The sequence below is a fragment of the Callorhinchus milii genome, unplaced genomic scaffold (genome assembly GCF_018977255.1).
Source record: "Callorhinchus milii isolate IMCB2004 unplaced genomic scaffold, IMCB_Cmil_1.0 Scaffold20, whole genome shotgun sequence".
NCBI lineage: Eukaryota > Metazoa > Chordata > Chondrichthyes > Chimaeriformes > Callorhinchidae > Callorhinchus > Callorhinchus milii.
This window is the reverse complement of record NW_024704761.1, coordinates 12,566,856-12,581,438: the sequence shown is the minus strand read 5'-3', so window position 1 is coordinate 12,581,438 and position 14,583 is coordinate 12,566,856. Positions and strand designations below refer to the sequence as shown.

Here is a 14,583-nt window from a genome sequence, read left to right as displayed (position 1 = left end):
TTGATATAGCGCTTTTCACGGTCGGGAGGATGTCCCAAAGCGCTTCACAGAACACACTGTAAAGTGAATTGACTGTATATTTGTGGGCGAACGCGGCAGCCAATTGCGCACAGCAATGTCCCACAAACAGTCGTAGATTGAAAGTGACCAATTTTTATTATTGTTTTTGATTTTGGAGGGATTATTATTAGGCTCTGTGTGGAGTAAGGAAACTTGCCCAAGGTTTCGCCCTCTGCCTGGAATTGAACTCAGGTCTCGCGCTTGCAAAGCGAGTGCTCTAACCACTGAGCTACGGGACTCCACGTAGAAGCCTGAGCCAAGTTTCCAGGATCTGGTTTGGAGTGTTCAGCTGCACTGAATCCATGACATGCCCAGGACTGAAGATCAAGTTAAGGAAGAGATTCAGTCACATCCCTACCTCAGCACCAGCTTCCCTGCCCACCTCCTGCTGCTCAGAGAAGGGGACAGAGATGGCCCGATTTGCTGGTTTCCTGTCCTGCAGCCAGGAGGGACCATGTCCTCCAGTCCTGCGCTCCTCACTCAACATTGTTGCATAAAGTCTCAGCTCAGAGTCTGAAAGATAATGTATACAGAGTTAGGGGCTGGGGTAAGAGGCTAAGTTCCCGCAACAAAAGCCAAGCAATTGGGCGGCACTGAACCCAGAGCCCAGGACCTGCACTCTCACACAGCGTCATAAGCTGACCTGAAACATCCAATACATTCAGCTGGTGTTCAGAGGCAGCAGAGAAGCTGAGCTCAGCTCCTTTAGGGTCATCTTGCCTCCAGGAACAAGTGCAAACCTCGATCACACATCCCACAACAGTCGCCTCCCCCCCATCCCCCACAAATCGCTCCAGGGTCAACAGAAACCTAAAGGAAATCAGCAGGATCTTCAGTTTAATTCAGTCACATTCAGACTTTGTGAGTGTTGACTGGCAATGCACTGGCAAAATTGCATTCAGTGCAGATACTGCCCATAGCAGCGGTGGCCAACCCATGACCTGTGGCTAAACGTGGCCCACCCAACACTCGCACTAGTCGAGACAGGTCTGTGTTAAATCAATATTTTTTGTTTCTAGTAGCTACTGACTAGAGATATTTATGGTGTGGCCATAAATCAAGAAATATTCAATGATGAAACGTATTCACTCCCGCTCTCACCCGGTTATCTACAGGATACCCCCAAGGATCCATCCTTGGCCCCTCCTCTTCCTAATCTATATGCTTCCTCTTGGGGATGTCATCCGCAGACATGGGGTACACTTCTACATGTATGCGGATGACACCCAACTCTATTTTTCCCCAGTCCCCTGATGTTCTGTCAGCTGCCTGTCAGACCTCAGGAGCTGGATGGGCGTGAATTTCCTTCAGCTAAACGTTGACAAGACGGAACCCATACTCTTTGGCTCTCGTCAACGTCTAACATCACATGGTTCTCAGCTCCTCTACCTACCCGACCACCCCCTAAAACTCTCCGAACCCGTACGCAACCCAGGCTTCAGGTTCAACCCCCAATTTTCCTTCCTTCCCCACATCCGGTCCCTCACCAGCACCGCTCACGTCCACCTCCGACGCATCACAACAACAACAACAAGATTCCATTTATTGAGCGCCTTTCACGTCGGGAGGATGTCCCAAGGCGCTGTACAGTTGGGTCAGGACTCGAGCATTGGGGGGGGGGGGGGGGGGGAAATGGTCAGGGTGAGAGGAGGGGAGGGAGGGAGCGAGGAGGGGGGAAATGGTCAGGGTGAGGGGAGGGAAGGGAGGGAGCGAGGAGGGGGTAGAGAGTCGAGAGGGGAGCTGAAGGCGCAGTCAAAGAGTAAGGTCTTGAGACCGGCTTTGAAGGAGGAAAGGGAGGAAGTGGCGAAGGCACTGGGGGATGGAGTTCCAGAGCCTCGGGGCTGAGAGACTGAAGGCCCGACCACCGATGGTAGGGCGGTTGGGGCGGGGGATGTGGAGCAGACCGGAGCCAGAGGAACGGAGGGTACGGGCAGGTAGGTAGGGTGATAGTAGGTCGGAGAGGTAGGAGGGAGCGAGGCCGTGAATGGCCTTGTAGGTGAGGATGAGGATCTTGAATTCGATCCTCTGGGGGATGGGCAGCCAGTGGAGGCGAGCGAGGGCGAGGGTGAGGGCGAGAGCGAGGGTGGGAGTGATGTGGGCACGAAGCCTGGTGCGGGACAGTACATGAGCTGCAGAGTTCTGAATGACCTGCAGTGTGGAGGGAGGGCCGGGAAGGCCGGCGAGGAGAGAGTTCCCATAGTCCAGCCTTGAGGTGACAAAGGCGTGGACCAGAGTTTCAGCCGCGTGAGGGGTGAGGTAGTGCCGTAGTCTGGCGATGTTCCGAAGGTGATGGAAGGCGGTGCCAGTTGTGGCGCGGATATGAGGGAGAAAGGACAGTTCAGGGTCGAACAGAACCCCGAGGTTCCTGACCGGCTTTGAGAGGTGGAGAGTGCGGCCTTGGATGCTGATGCTGTCAGAGCCTGAGGTGCGGAGGCGCTGACGTGAGCCAATCAGGAGGGCCTCAGTTTTGCGCACGTTGAGCTGAAGAAAGTTGTCTCTCGTCCAGGACTCGATGTCGGACAGACAGCTGTCAGGACATCGGGGGTCGTGGAGTTGAGGGTAGAGGAGGAAAGGTAGAGTTGGGTGTCATCCGCATACATGTGGGAGTTAACTCCATGTCTGCGGATGATGTCACCACAGGGGGAGCATATAGAGGGTGAAGAGGAGGGGACCGAGGACAGAGCCTTGAGGGACACCGCACGAGACATTGCGGGGGGGTGGAGGAAAAACCATTCATGGAGACAAAATGAAGACGGTGAGAGAGGTACGACCTAAACCATTCAAGGACAGGGCCTTGAAGGTTTAGGTGGGAGGACAAGCGGTGGAGGAGGATAGCGTGGTCGCCCGTCTCCGCCAATATCTCACCCCAAAAGCCGCTGAAACCCTGGTCCATACCTCTGTCACCTCTCGGCTGGACTGCTCTAACGCCCTCCTCGCCGGTCTCCCCTCCACTACCATCCATAAAATCCAGGTCATCCACAAGTCTGCCGCCCACATTCTTACCCGCACCAAACTCCGCTCCACCCAGTCCTGACCCTCCCCCCCACCCCCAAACCCCACTTCCCCCCCCCCAAACCCCTCTCCCCAATCACCCCAGTCCTGGCCCTCCCCCCCCCCCCCAAACCCCTCTCCCCAATCACCCCAGTCCTGGCCCTCCCCCCACCCCCAAACTCCACTCCCCGATCCCCCAGTCCTGACCCTCCCCCCCACCCCCAAACCCCACTTCCCGATCCCCCCAGTCCCGGCCCTCCCCCCCACCCCCAAATCCCTCTCCCCGATCTCCCCAGTCCTGGCCCTCCCCCAAACTCCACTCCCCAATCCCCCCAGTTCTGGCCCTCCCCCCCAAACCCCTCTCCCCAATCACCCCAGTCCTGGACCTCCCCCCGTCCCCCAAACTCCATTCCCTGATCACCCCAGTCCTGGCCCTCCCCCCCACCCCAAAACTCCACTCCCCAATCCCCCCAGTTCTGGCCCTCCCCCCAAACCCCTCTCCCCAATCACCCCAGTCCTGGACCTCCCCCCGTCCTCCAAACCCCTCTCCCCAATCACCCCAGTCCTGGACCTCCCCCCGTCCCCCAAACTCCATTCCCCGATCCCCCCAGTCCTGGCCAGACTGCACTGGCTGCTTGTCCCAGAGAGGATCGATTTCAGGATCCTCACCCTTGTCTTCAAATCCCTCCACTCCTCTGCCCCCCCGACCTCTCTGACCTCATCTCTCCTCACAACAGCACCTTCACTCCACTGGATCTGGCCTCCTCCTCGTCCCGAGTACTCCACTCCACCATCGGAAGCCGGGCCTTCAGACACTATGCCCCGAGGCTCTGGAACTCCATTCCTCACTCCCTTCGCCTCACCCCCTCTCTTTCTACTTTCAGATCTCGGCTAAAGACCTTTCTTTTCGACCGTGCCTTTGGTCACCTTCCCCCACCCTCCCTCCCCCGGCTCCTGCCCCCCCACCCCCTGGCTCGGTTCCCAGGATCCGTTATTGTGAAGCGCTCTGAGACGCCGTCCGGCTCTCAGGAAATGTTCTGATTAGTCATGAAGTTTGAAAAGACTGACACTAACGCTGATTGGTTTGGCATCACCAGCTCTGTGTCTGCATTAGGAGCAGCAATCATCCTTTATACAATCAGCCCAGGAAATCAGCACCTGCAGAGCAGACATTTCTACTAAATGTGAAGCCACATTCCAATGGTGCTATGATGGTACCTTCTGTTGTCTTTGAACCCTTCATAAAAATCAATCTTCCATGTGAACATGCAGACTTTTCAGGTAAAGAAATATCTATTTTTGAGCAATCAAAAGGCAAAAAGCATCAAATGAGGATATCATAGAATCATAGAACTATACTGCAGAGAAAGAGGCCATTCGGCCCATCGTGTCTCTGCCAGGTCTTTGAAAAGAGCTTCCAAATCAATCCCACTCCCCCGCGCTCTCCCCATAGCCCTGCAAACTTGTCTTCCCCAAACAATTATCTAAATGAGAAACTGAAGAGAAAAGAATGTTAAGCTAAAATGCCACTTGCACTTACCAGAGGCAGGCGTCAGGCTAAACATCCTATGAGCGCAAATAATGGTCCTGATATTGATTCTGCCAGAACCACAGCTATTCTCAAGGATTGAAATCGCTATGGTTATATACAAAACTGGACTGAGGACCACAGACAACTTAGTCCAATAACTGCATTCAGCAAATATTGTAGCATTTTTCAAATTCTATCAACATTGATCCAGAAAGTGAGAAAAGGATGTAGAGCTGACTGTAGCTATAACTGCTTTGAATCCTGGAATTGATCAATGATTGGTTTTACACCAGTTTCTTACAGTGGGTGGGAGAATCCTTCATACCTGATACTTCCACCCACTTCACATCAGGATCTCGGTCTAGCCAAGTTTACTGTGTTTTAATTCTCTGCTCCTAATTAAGTGAAAATGCATTACTAAAGAAATGGCAAGAAATCATGCTGGAGAAGAAACAGGTCCCCATTTGCACGTCCAATCAGTCTTCACACCCCAAGGAGGCTCAGGTGCCCAGAGCAGAGCGTGTGGGGTAGGAGGAGGCACATGTAATGGTACGTGAGACACAGTGAGTGTAAATGCATACCCCAGAACTGGAGCACAGGACACCAGAGGCCTACCTGCCCGTCCAAGTACTGAGCTTTGGCTTCAAGCCCGAGCATTCTGAAAGTACTGTATGTTTTACAAGAAATCTTTTGGAGTGAGGTTCGTACAGTTACTACAACAGAAACATCGGCCCACACACCGCCCGGCCCCCCACCGCCCGGCCCCCCACCGCCCGGCCCCCCACCGCCCATGTACTGCCCCAGGTTCTCACCGCCCACGTACTGCCCCAGCTTCTCACTGCCCACGTACTACCTGCCCGCCGAGGTTTCTCACTCCTTCAGAAACAGTAACTTTACAAAGTTATTCAATCAATATCATTAAGAAGACGTTTCCACAAACAACATCCCAAACATTAGGACCCCTGAACAGAAACTGCTCATTCAAGTGGAACAGGTTGAGTCAAATGATTATCATGTACAATTAAAGATGAAGAATATCTTACCCCTACACTCCTGACAATGCTGCTGGGCAGTTTCCTGTAAAAGCTCAATTTGGTTTCCACAGAGGAACTTTAATGTTGAGCAATCGATCGCAGCAATCTGCCCAGATAGCACCAAGTCAAACTCACTATTATAATTTCTGCAGAAGTTAACTGGAGAATGTTCAGTCTCTGCCTCAAGCGTGACCTTGCTTAGTCATTCTTAACCGAGTGCAGCGTTTGGGAAATAGGTCACCGCTCGAGCACTGATGGCACAAACCCGGCCTCACAATCCACCACCAGTTGTGGCTCATTCGTCTTCGCAACTGTCGCCTCTCCCTCTCGCAGCCAAAACTGCCTCTTACTCCAAAATCATTTTGGAGGCAAGAAACAATCCAAAGGCAAGGTTCTCCACCATCACCTCCTCCACACACCCCACCACATTTCCTCCATCCTCACCTCCAACGTCAAGCGGGAAGAGCTTCTAGACTGTTTTGTGACAAAAATAGAAAATATCCACTTGGCTGCATCCTCCTCCCCTATGTCCCCTTCCATAGCCCTCAGACCATCGACACCAGCTTTGCTCTCACCTCTCCCTCCACTCCCTCTCCGAGCCCCTCCAGACTGGTTTCTGCCCTGACTGCCCATAGCACAGAGACAGCATTTGTCAAGCTCACAAACGACATCCTCTCTCTCTGTGACCTGGGCTCCCTCTGTCTCCTTGTCCTCTTGGACCTCTCTGCCACATTCGACACAGTCGACCACACCATCCTCATCCACTGCCTCTCCTTCCTCATCCACCTCAATAGGACTGCACTTGGCTGGTTTGAGTCCTACCTAACAAACCACCTTCACTTTGTCTCCTCAAACAGTTTCTCCTCCCGCCCCCGCGATGTACCCCAGGGCTTCATCCTTGCCCCCTTCTCTTCCTCATCTCCAATGCTCCTTCTTGGCAATGTCATCTGCAGATATGGGGTAAACTTCCACGTGTGCGGATGATTCACCAATCTACTTCTACTCCTCCAGCTGCGATTCCAGGCTTGTCTGCTAGACATCAGGGCCTGGATGAGCGAAAACTTCCTGCAGCTAAATGTTGACAAGATGGAAGCCATACTCGTTGGCTCCCGTCAATGTCTTCTGACCTCCTCAATCTCCCTGGTCTATCCCTCAGACTCATCAAAACAGTGCGCAACCTAGGCATCAGGTTCGATGCACAGTTGTCTTTCCTTCCCCACATCCGGTCCCTGACCAGGACCGGCTTCCTCCACCTCCATCACATCGCCTTACCCCAGACGCAGCCGAAACACTTGTCAATGCATTTGTCACCTCCCAACTCAACTTCTCAAATGCCCTCTTTGCTGGTCTCCCCAGCTCCACCATGCACAAGATCCAGCTGGTCCTAAACTCCACCGCCCACATACTCACCTGCACTAAACTCCGTCCCCCCATCACCCCAGTTCTAGCCAGGCTCCACTGGCTCCCTATTGCCAAACAGATCAATTTCAAGTCCCTTCACGCCCTGGCACCTCCCTACTTCTCCCCAACACTATCTCCCTCGACTGACTCCAGCCTCCTGCATGTCCCTCGTGCCCTTCGTTCCACCATTGGTGGCCGTGCTTTCAGCCACTATGCCCCAAAACTCTGGAACACTCTTCCTCTATCTCTCTGCCTTGCCCCTTCCTTCCCCATCTTCAGGTCTCCCTTGAAGACCTTCCTATCATCCATGCCTATGGTCATCTCCCACTCCCCGGCTCAGTGTTGTGCTCCACCACTGTCAAGCGCTCTGGAACACTGCCCTGCATGTGGGGCACTATATAAATGCTAGTCATTATGCCATTATCCGTTTTCCCTTCCCCCACTCCACCATTGGCGATCGGGCCTTCAGCTTCTCTGCCCCCACCCTTTGTCCCAAGACCTTCTTCTTTGAGTGTGCCTTCAGCCACCCTCCTACCCTCCCTGCTCTCAACCCTCCCTGATCCCAAACTCCCCTGCTTGGGTCCAAATCCATGACCGTCTGTGCCTTGGGACGTGAAAGGCACCATACGCATGTAATTTTGTAATTGATTGCTGTTATGGTCTGACCTACTAGAAGCATTTCAATCTCTGAATATGCATCTGGCCCCACCAACACAAAACAATAACAGCTCACAGCTTGGCAAGTCTCAACTTGTGCCAGCCAGCCCCACTGACAGCAGTGAAGCAGCATCAGATTCACAGGTTGTTTCACCATCAAAATAATAATAATCCTTGCATTTGATACAGGACCTTATCACGTCTTCGGGGCATCTCAAAGCGCTTCACTGAATAATGTAAAGTGAATTGACTGTATTTTGTTGGTGAAAAGTGACAGCCAATTGCACACAGAGTCCCACAAACAGACGTGGATTGAGTCACCAAATTTTTAAGGGATTATTACCCTCATAACGCATTCTCAAATCAACCAAAAACCTACTCATCACTAGGTAAACAGAGGCACATGGAGCAAGGAAACTTGCCTAAGGTTTTGCCCTGTCCAGGACAGTTAACACCAAGTTCTACAAAAGACATTGAGGATTCGAGCCCCTGCGCCACCATTCGCTCGCACGCGCGCACACACACACACGTGCATACACGCGCATACACACACACGCGCATACACGCACACACGTGCGCAGAGGCGCAGACACGCACCTAGTCAGTGGCGAGCTCTTCGAGTGTGTTGCAGCATGAATACCGCAAGCTGACAGTTACAGGATGTTTGAAACATCTGTGAAATATCTTACTTATAGTCACTGTGTGGAAACCACAGACCACAAGCAGTGGGGTATAATGACACCAGGTTGAGACAGCATTTAATTACCTATCTCATCAACCCTGACCCCTCACACCCACTTGACTAAATTGAAACTTTTGCTGTAGTTTCTGACACTTCCAATTGCGGGGGTCTAACGTATTAGTTAGAGCGCTCGCCTCGCAAGCAAGAGGACCTCGGTTCAATTCCCAGGTGGGCTGAAACCTTAGGCAAGTTTCCTTACTCCACACAGCTCTGTTTACCTAACAGTAAGTAGGAACCCACTCGTCAGTCGATTGGCGGATCAGTTTCCGGGGGTAATAATGCTTTAAAAAAAAAAGATTTTTTTTATCCGTCTTAACCTTGTGTCCGAGGCTAACCGAAGTTCCCTGACCGTTTCCCACCCAGTGGAGGAGCAGCGGCACCTCTTCCCACCCTCCCCGCACCCTCCTCACCGATTGACAGCCCGAATACACTTGTGAATGGTTGAGGACCGCTGTCAATCAATCACAATTTGACTCCTCCCATCTCCATTGCAGAGGTGTTGGTGGGGAGAGTGTCCATTGGTGTTTTGTCCATATTAACCAGCATATTTAAAACAAGTAAGAACACAAATTGATCCAGGCATTTTGTCCAATTTACCCGGTGTCTGGCTGAAGCAGCTTCATCTGTAGTTTGAAATGATTTTCTCCAAGTGTGTGACATCACATTCCCTGTAGAAACACCCCACAAGAAGAGAACATTGAGGGACTGATATTCACAATTTTCATTCTAAATGGAATATATTACCAGGACACATTGCTGTGAGCTTCACTGCTCACAGCAATGTGTCCTGGTAATATATTTCTAACTCTAACCCTAAGACAAGACACATAATCACTGGACAGCAGTGGACAGTTTGCTAATCTCCATGTCAGGGTGACACACAGCAGAGCTCTCCTGAAATTAGTTATGCAGCTAATACAATAAAGGAGCAGCTGGGTTGCTGTATGTACACCATACAGACAGTAATGTTCCCAACTGTGGGGCTGAGGCACAGTAATCCCATCCCTCAGGCAGTTCCCGCATATTTACCCGTGCGGCTCGGGGCTGTGCAGCCGCTCCTGTGCGGTTCAGGGATGTGACTGAGTCTTGACAACACAGCAGCTCGAACCACTGAGAAACCACTAACAACTGAGAAAGCAACTCAGCCTCAACGCCACACATTAATACACTGCAACCCCAGAGAACACAAACGCTGGCCACTCAGGCTGCAAATAGCTCACGCACCACACCAGAGATCCAATTACCCTCATCACCTGTTCCCCACCCCCACTCTCATCACCTGTCTAACCCCAAATCACCTTCACCTGGAACTTTGCCCTCTGACCCTCAGCCTGGGTGAGGTGAAGCTGCTGTAAAATCTGTTTTATTTTTGTGAATTGTATTGTGTTTAAATAAATATCTTTACCCCAGGGAGTACCTTCAAGGTTGGGGGCTTCAACTGCATATTGGTTTCTTAATTCGAACAATTCTCCCACCTTCACATTTCCTTTTACTCCTGCCTCTGGCTTCATTTTTCTCTCTCCACAACTGAGCACTTCTGTGGTTTCATATCCAGCGATCAGCTTCCTGGGAATAGTAAACATCATATTCCCAACCGAGCTCTGAGGTTCCACAGACACAGAAGTAGCTTTTGGCAATGAGAAAACATTCAAAGATGATTAAGGTGCACAATTGGCTGCCGCATATATACACAGATAGGGTTACAGTATATACACAGATAGGGTTACAGTATATACACAGATAGGGTTACAGTATATACACAGATAGGGTTACAGTATATACACAGATAGGGTTACAGTATATACACAGATAGGGTTACAGTATATACACAGATAGGGTTACAGTATATACACAGATCGGGTTACAGTATATACACAGATCGGGTTACAGTATATACACAGATAGGGTTACAGTATATACACAGATAGGGTTACAGTATATACACAGATCGGGTTACAGTATATACACAGATCGGGTTACAGTATATACACAGATAGGGTTACAGTATATACACAGATAGGGTTACAGTATATACACAGATGGGTTACAGTATATACACAGATCGGGTTACAGTATATACACAGATAGGGTTACAGTATATACACAGATAGGGTTACAGTATATACACAGATGAGATTAGAGTAAATACAACAACAACACAAAACAACAAAATTACATTTATAGAGCGCCTTTCACGTCGGGAGGACGTCCCAAAGCGCTGAACAGTCAGGTGTTGGGGCCCAAGCATGGGGGAGGGGTGGTGTAGGGGGGAGGGGTGGGGTAGTGGGGAGGGGTGGTGTGGGGGTGAGGGAAGGCAGAGAGGTGGGAGGGAGACCAAAGGCACAGTCGAAGAGAAGGGTCTTGAGACTGGCCTTGAAGGAGGCGAGGGAGGAAGCAAGGGATAGGGGCTGTGGGATGGAGTTCTAGAGTGTGGGGGCAGAGAACCTGAAAGCCCAGACACCGATGGTAGGGCGGGTCGGGCGGGAGACATGGAGCAGTCCGGAGCCTGATGAACAGAGGGAGTGGACAGGTTGGTAGGGAGACAGCGGGTCAGAGAGGTAGGAGGGGGCAAGGCTGAATTTGATCCTCTGGGGGATAGGGAGCCAGTAGAGTCGGGCGAGGGTGGGAGTTATGGGGTCGGGCGAGGGTGGGTGTGATTGGGTCGGGCGAGGGTGGGAGTGATGGGGTCATGGAGTCTGGGGCGTGAAAGTACACGAGCTGCAGAGTTTTGGATGATCTGAAGCTTGTGAAGGGAAGAGTTTGGAAGGCTGATGAGGAGGGAGTTTGTGTGGGTGAGGGTTTGGGGGCTGAGGGGTGAGGCGGTGGCGAAGTCTGGCAATGTTGCGGAAGTGGTGGTAGGCAGTGCCGGTCATGGCGCGGATGTGGGGGAGAAAGAACAGTTCAGGGTCAAACAAGACCCCCGGCTTCCTGACTGGCTCAGTGAGGGTGAGTGTGCAGCCCTGGAGGCTGATGCTGCCAGCGCCTGAGGTACAGAGGCGCTGGCATGAGCCAACCAGGAAGGCCTTGGTCTTGTTGATGTTCAGTTGGAGAAAGTTGTCCCTCATCCAGGGCTTGATGTTGGACACACATTCAGTCAGGACGCCAGTAGTCCTGGAGTTCAGGTTGGAGGCAGAGAGATAGAGTTGGGTGTCACCCCACATGTCGAAATTTACCCCATGTCTGCGGATGATGTCGCCAAGGGGGAGCATGTAGAGGGTGAAGGGGAGGGGACCTAGGTCAGAACCCTGAGGAACGCAGCACGAGACGGTGCGGGGGTTGGAGGAGAAGCCGTTTGCTGCAATGAAGTGGAGGCTGTGTGAAAGGTGGGACCTGAACCATTCAAGGACAGAATATTGAAGGTTGAGGTGGGAGGAGAGGCAGTGGAGGAGGATTGAATGGTCCACAGTGCCAAAGGCAGCGGAAAGGTCAAGGAGGAGGCAGAGGGAGCCCTGGTCACACATGGTCAGGCTGTCGTTGTGACCTTGACCAGAGCAGTTTCCATGCTGTGGGCAGCACGGAACCTGATTGGAGGGGCTCATGGAGGGAGTGGGAGGAGAGGAGAGATCGAAGCTGGGAAGCAACGACTCTCTCAAGCACTTTGGATAGGAAAGGGAGGTTTGAGATGGGCCAGTAGCTGGATAGCTGTGTTGGGTCAAGGGAAGATTTCTTCAAGGTGGGGATGATAGAGGCTGTTTTGAGGGGGGTAGGAACAGCTTGATGATGTCAGCGAGTAGTGGGGCAAGGAGCTGGAGCTGGGATTTAAGGAGAGGGGTGGGGATGAGGTCCAGGGAGCAGGTGGTGAGCTTCATGGAGGATATGGTGGTGAAGGCAGAGGAGGGGTTGACAGGTTCAAAGGTGTGGAAGGAGGGATGGGTACATAAGAACATAAGAATTAGGAGCAGGAGTAGGCCATTCAAGCTTGTATACCGGATGTGAGGATGTGATGGACTAGACACTTCAGGAGATGGTCACCCCACAGCCACCGAAGGTTCAGATTCGTAAAATGCATACAGGACAACTTTCTTGATCAGTACATTTCCAGTCCAACGAGGAAAGAAGCAGTGCTAGATCTAGTTCTGGGGAATGAAGGAGGGCAAGAGCAGGTTTCAGTGGGAGAGCATCTGGGCAATAGTGATCACAACATCATTAGAATCAGAGTGCATTTGGAAAAGGACAAGGAACCATCAAAGGTGAAGATACTCAACTGGAGAGGGATAATTTCAGTGAGTTAAAAAGGAACCTGGCCAAGGTGGACTGGAAAGAAAGATTGGCAGATAAAACAACTAAAGAGCAGTGGGAAGTCTTCAAGGATGAAATAGCTCAGGGACAGAACAAATACATTCCCACAAAAGGGAAAAGTAGGGCTTCCAAACCTCCCTGAATGATGAAGATAATTGTGTCCAGAATGAAGCAGAAAAAGGAGGCATATGATAAATGTCAAACTCAAGATACAGAAGACAACCAAATAGTATAGGAAGTACAGAAGAAAACTGAAAAAGGAAATAAGAGGGGCAAAAAGATTATATGAAAAAAGGTTAGCGGGTAACATTAAAAGGAATCCTAATTTTGTTACACATCAAGAAAAAAAGTTAGTCAAAGGTAGGGTGGGGCCAATTTAGGACCAAGGGGGTAATCTTATTGTGGAGGCAGAGGACATGACTAATGTACTGAATGAGTACTTTGCATCTGTCTTCACAAAATAAATGGATGCACCAAATGCCGCAGTATCAGAGGAGAGGGTACAGGAAATGGAGAGGATAAGTATAAACAGAGAGGAAGTATTGAAAAGGTTGACTGCGCTGAAGGTGATAAGTCGCCCGGTCCGGATGGGATGCAGCCTATGGGAGGTACTGGGTACAAATAGCGGAGGCTTTGGCTACAATTTTTCAATCTGCGTTGGACACTGGAGTGGTGCCCGAGGACTGGAGAGTGGCCAATGTGACTCCCCTGTACAAAAGGGGACAGAAGGACAAACCTGGGAACTACATCAGTAGTGGGGAAACTCCTGGAGACTATAATCCGGGACAGAATAAATCTTCACTTAGAAGAATATGGGTTAATTAGGGACAGCCGCACGGATTTGTTAAAGGCAAATCTTGTCTAACAAATCTAATAGAATTTTTCGATGAGGTAACGGAGAGGGTGGATAAAGGTAGTGCAGTTGATGTAGTTTATATGGACTTTCAAAAGGCATTTGACAAAGTGCCACATGAAAGACTTGTAAGAAAGATAGAAGCCCATGGTATAAAAGGGACAGTGGCAGCGGATCCACAACTGGCTGGGAGACAGAAAGCAGAGAGTTGTGGTGAAAGGCTGCTTTTCTGACTGGAGGGAAATGTACAGTGGTGTCCCCAGGGATCGGTATTAGGACCACTGCTCTTCTTAATATACATAAATGATCTGGAGCTCCACTGGCTCCCAATTACTGAATGAATCGATTTCAAGATCCTCTCACTCCTTTTCAAATCCCTTCAAGCCCTCGCACCTCCCCACCTCTGGACCTGCTTACCCTCCACTCCACCACCCACTGCCTCCGCTCGGCTGGCTCCGGCCTCCTGTTTGTCCCTTGTCCCTTCCGCTCCACCATCAGTGGCCGTGCCTTCAGCCACTGCGCCCCAAAACTCTGGAACTCTCTCCCTCAATCCCTCTGCCTCACCCCCTCCCTCCCCACCTTCAAATCCCACTTAATGACCTTCCTTTTTGATGGTGTTTCCAGTCACCTCCCCCCTCCCTCTCCGGCTCAGGGTCAGACTCCGCCACTGTCAGGTGCTCCGGGACGCGACCCCACGTGAAGGGCGCTGTGTAAATACAAGTTGTTATTGTAGATGAGGTGCAAGCATTGTATTTTTGCTTAGAGCAGGAGATTGGAGCTCGAGGGATGGATTGAAAATGAAAAGTGGTCAAGCAGGTTTAATAATATAATAATAATAATAAAAGATTTTCCCCCAATAGAGATGGGGATTTTGCAACAAAAGTGTTTGGCTGAACTGGAGACACATCATCTTGACAACAGTTTGGGAGGAAAGTGACAGACAGTGAAATAAGTAATGTCTGCATTCAATAAATATCACTAATCATCAATATTCGTTGATTTTTCAATTTAAAGTAAATATATTTTGATTGATTCAATACATTGTTTAAAATGACAAAGACTAAGAACTTTAAAA

General features: G+C 50.8%; 1 protein-coding gene across 1 annotated transcript in view; it reads right to left on the bottom strand.

Annotated features, from left to right (window-relative positions):
- The window catches only part of LOC103191176 (inactive rhomboid protein 2), a 33,157-nt gene extending 28,979 nt beyond the window's left edge, over positions 1-4,178 (bottom strand). The window contains exons 1-3 of the mRNA XM_042342578.1: positions 4,126-4,178; positions 704-870; positions 419-573 (exon numbers count right to left, since the gene is read on the bottom strand). Coding sequence (XP_042198512.1) covers positions 419-573; positions 704-870; positions 4,126-4,178 — 375 coding nt within the window. The remainder of the gene's footprint in view (positions 1-418; positions 574-703; positions 871-4,125) is intronic.
- Between the last annotated feature and the right edge of the window lie 10,405 nt (positions 4,179-14,583).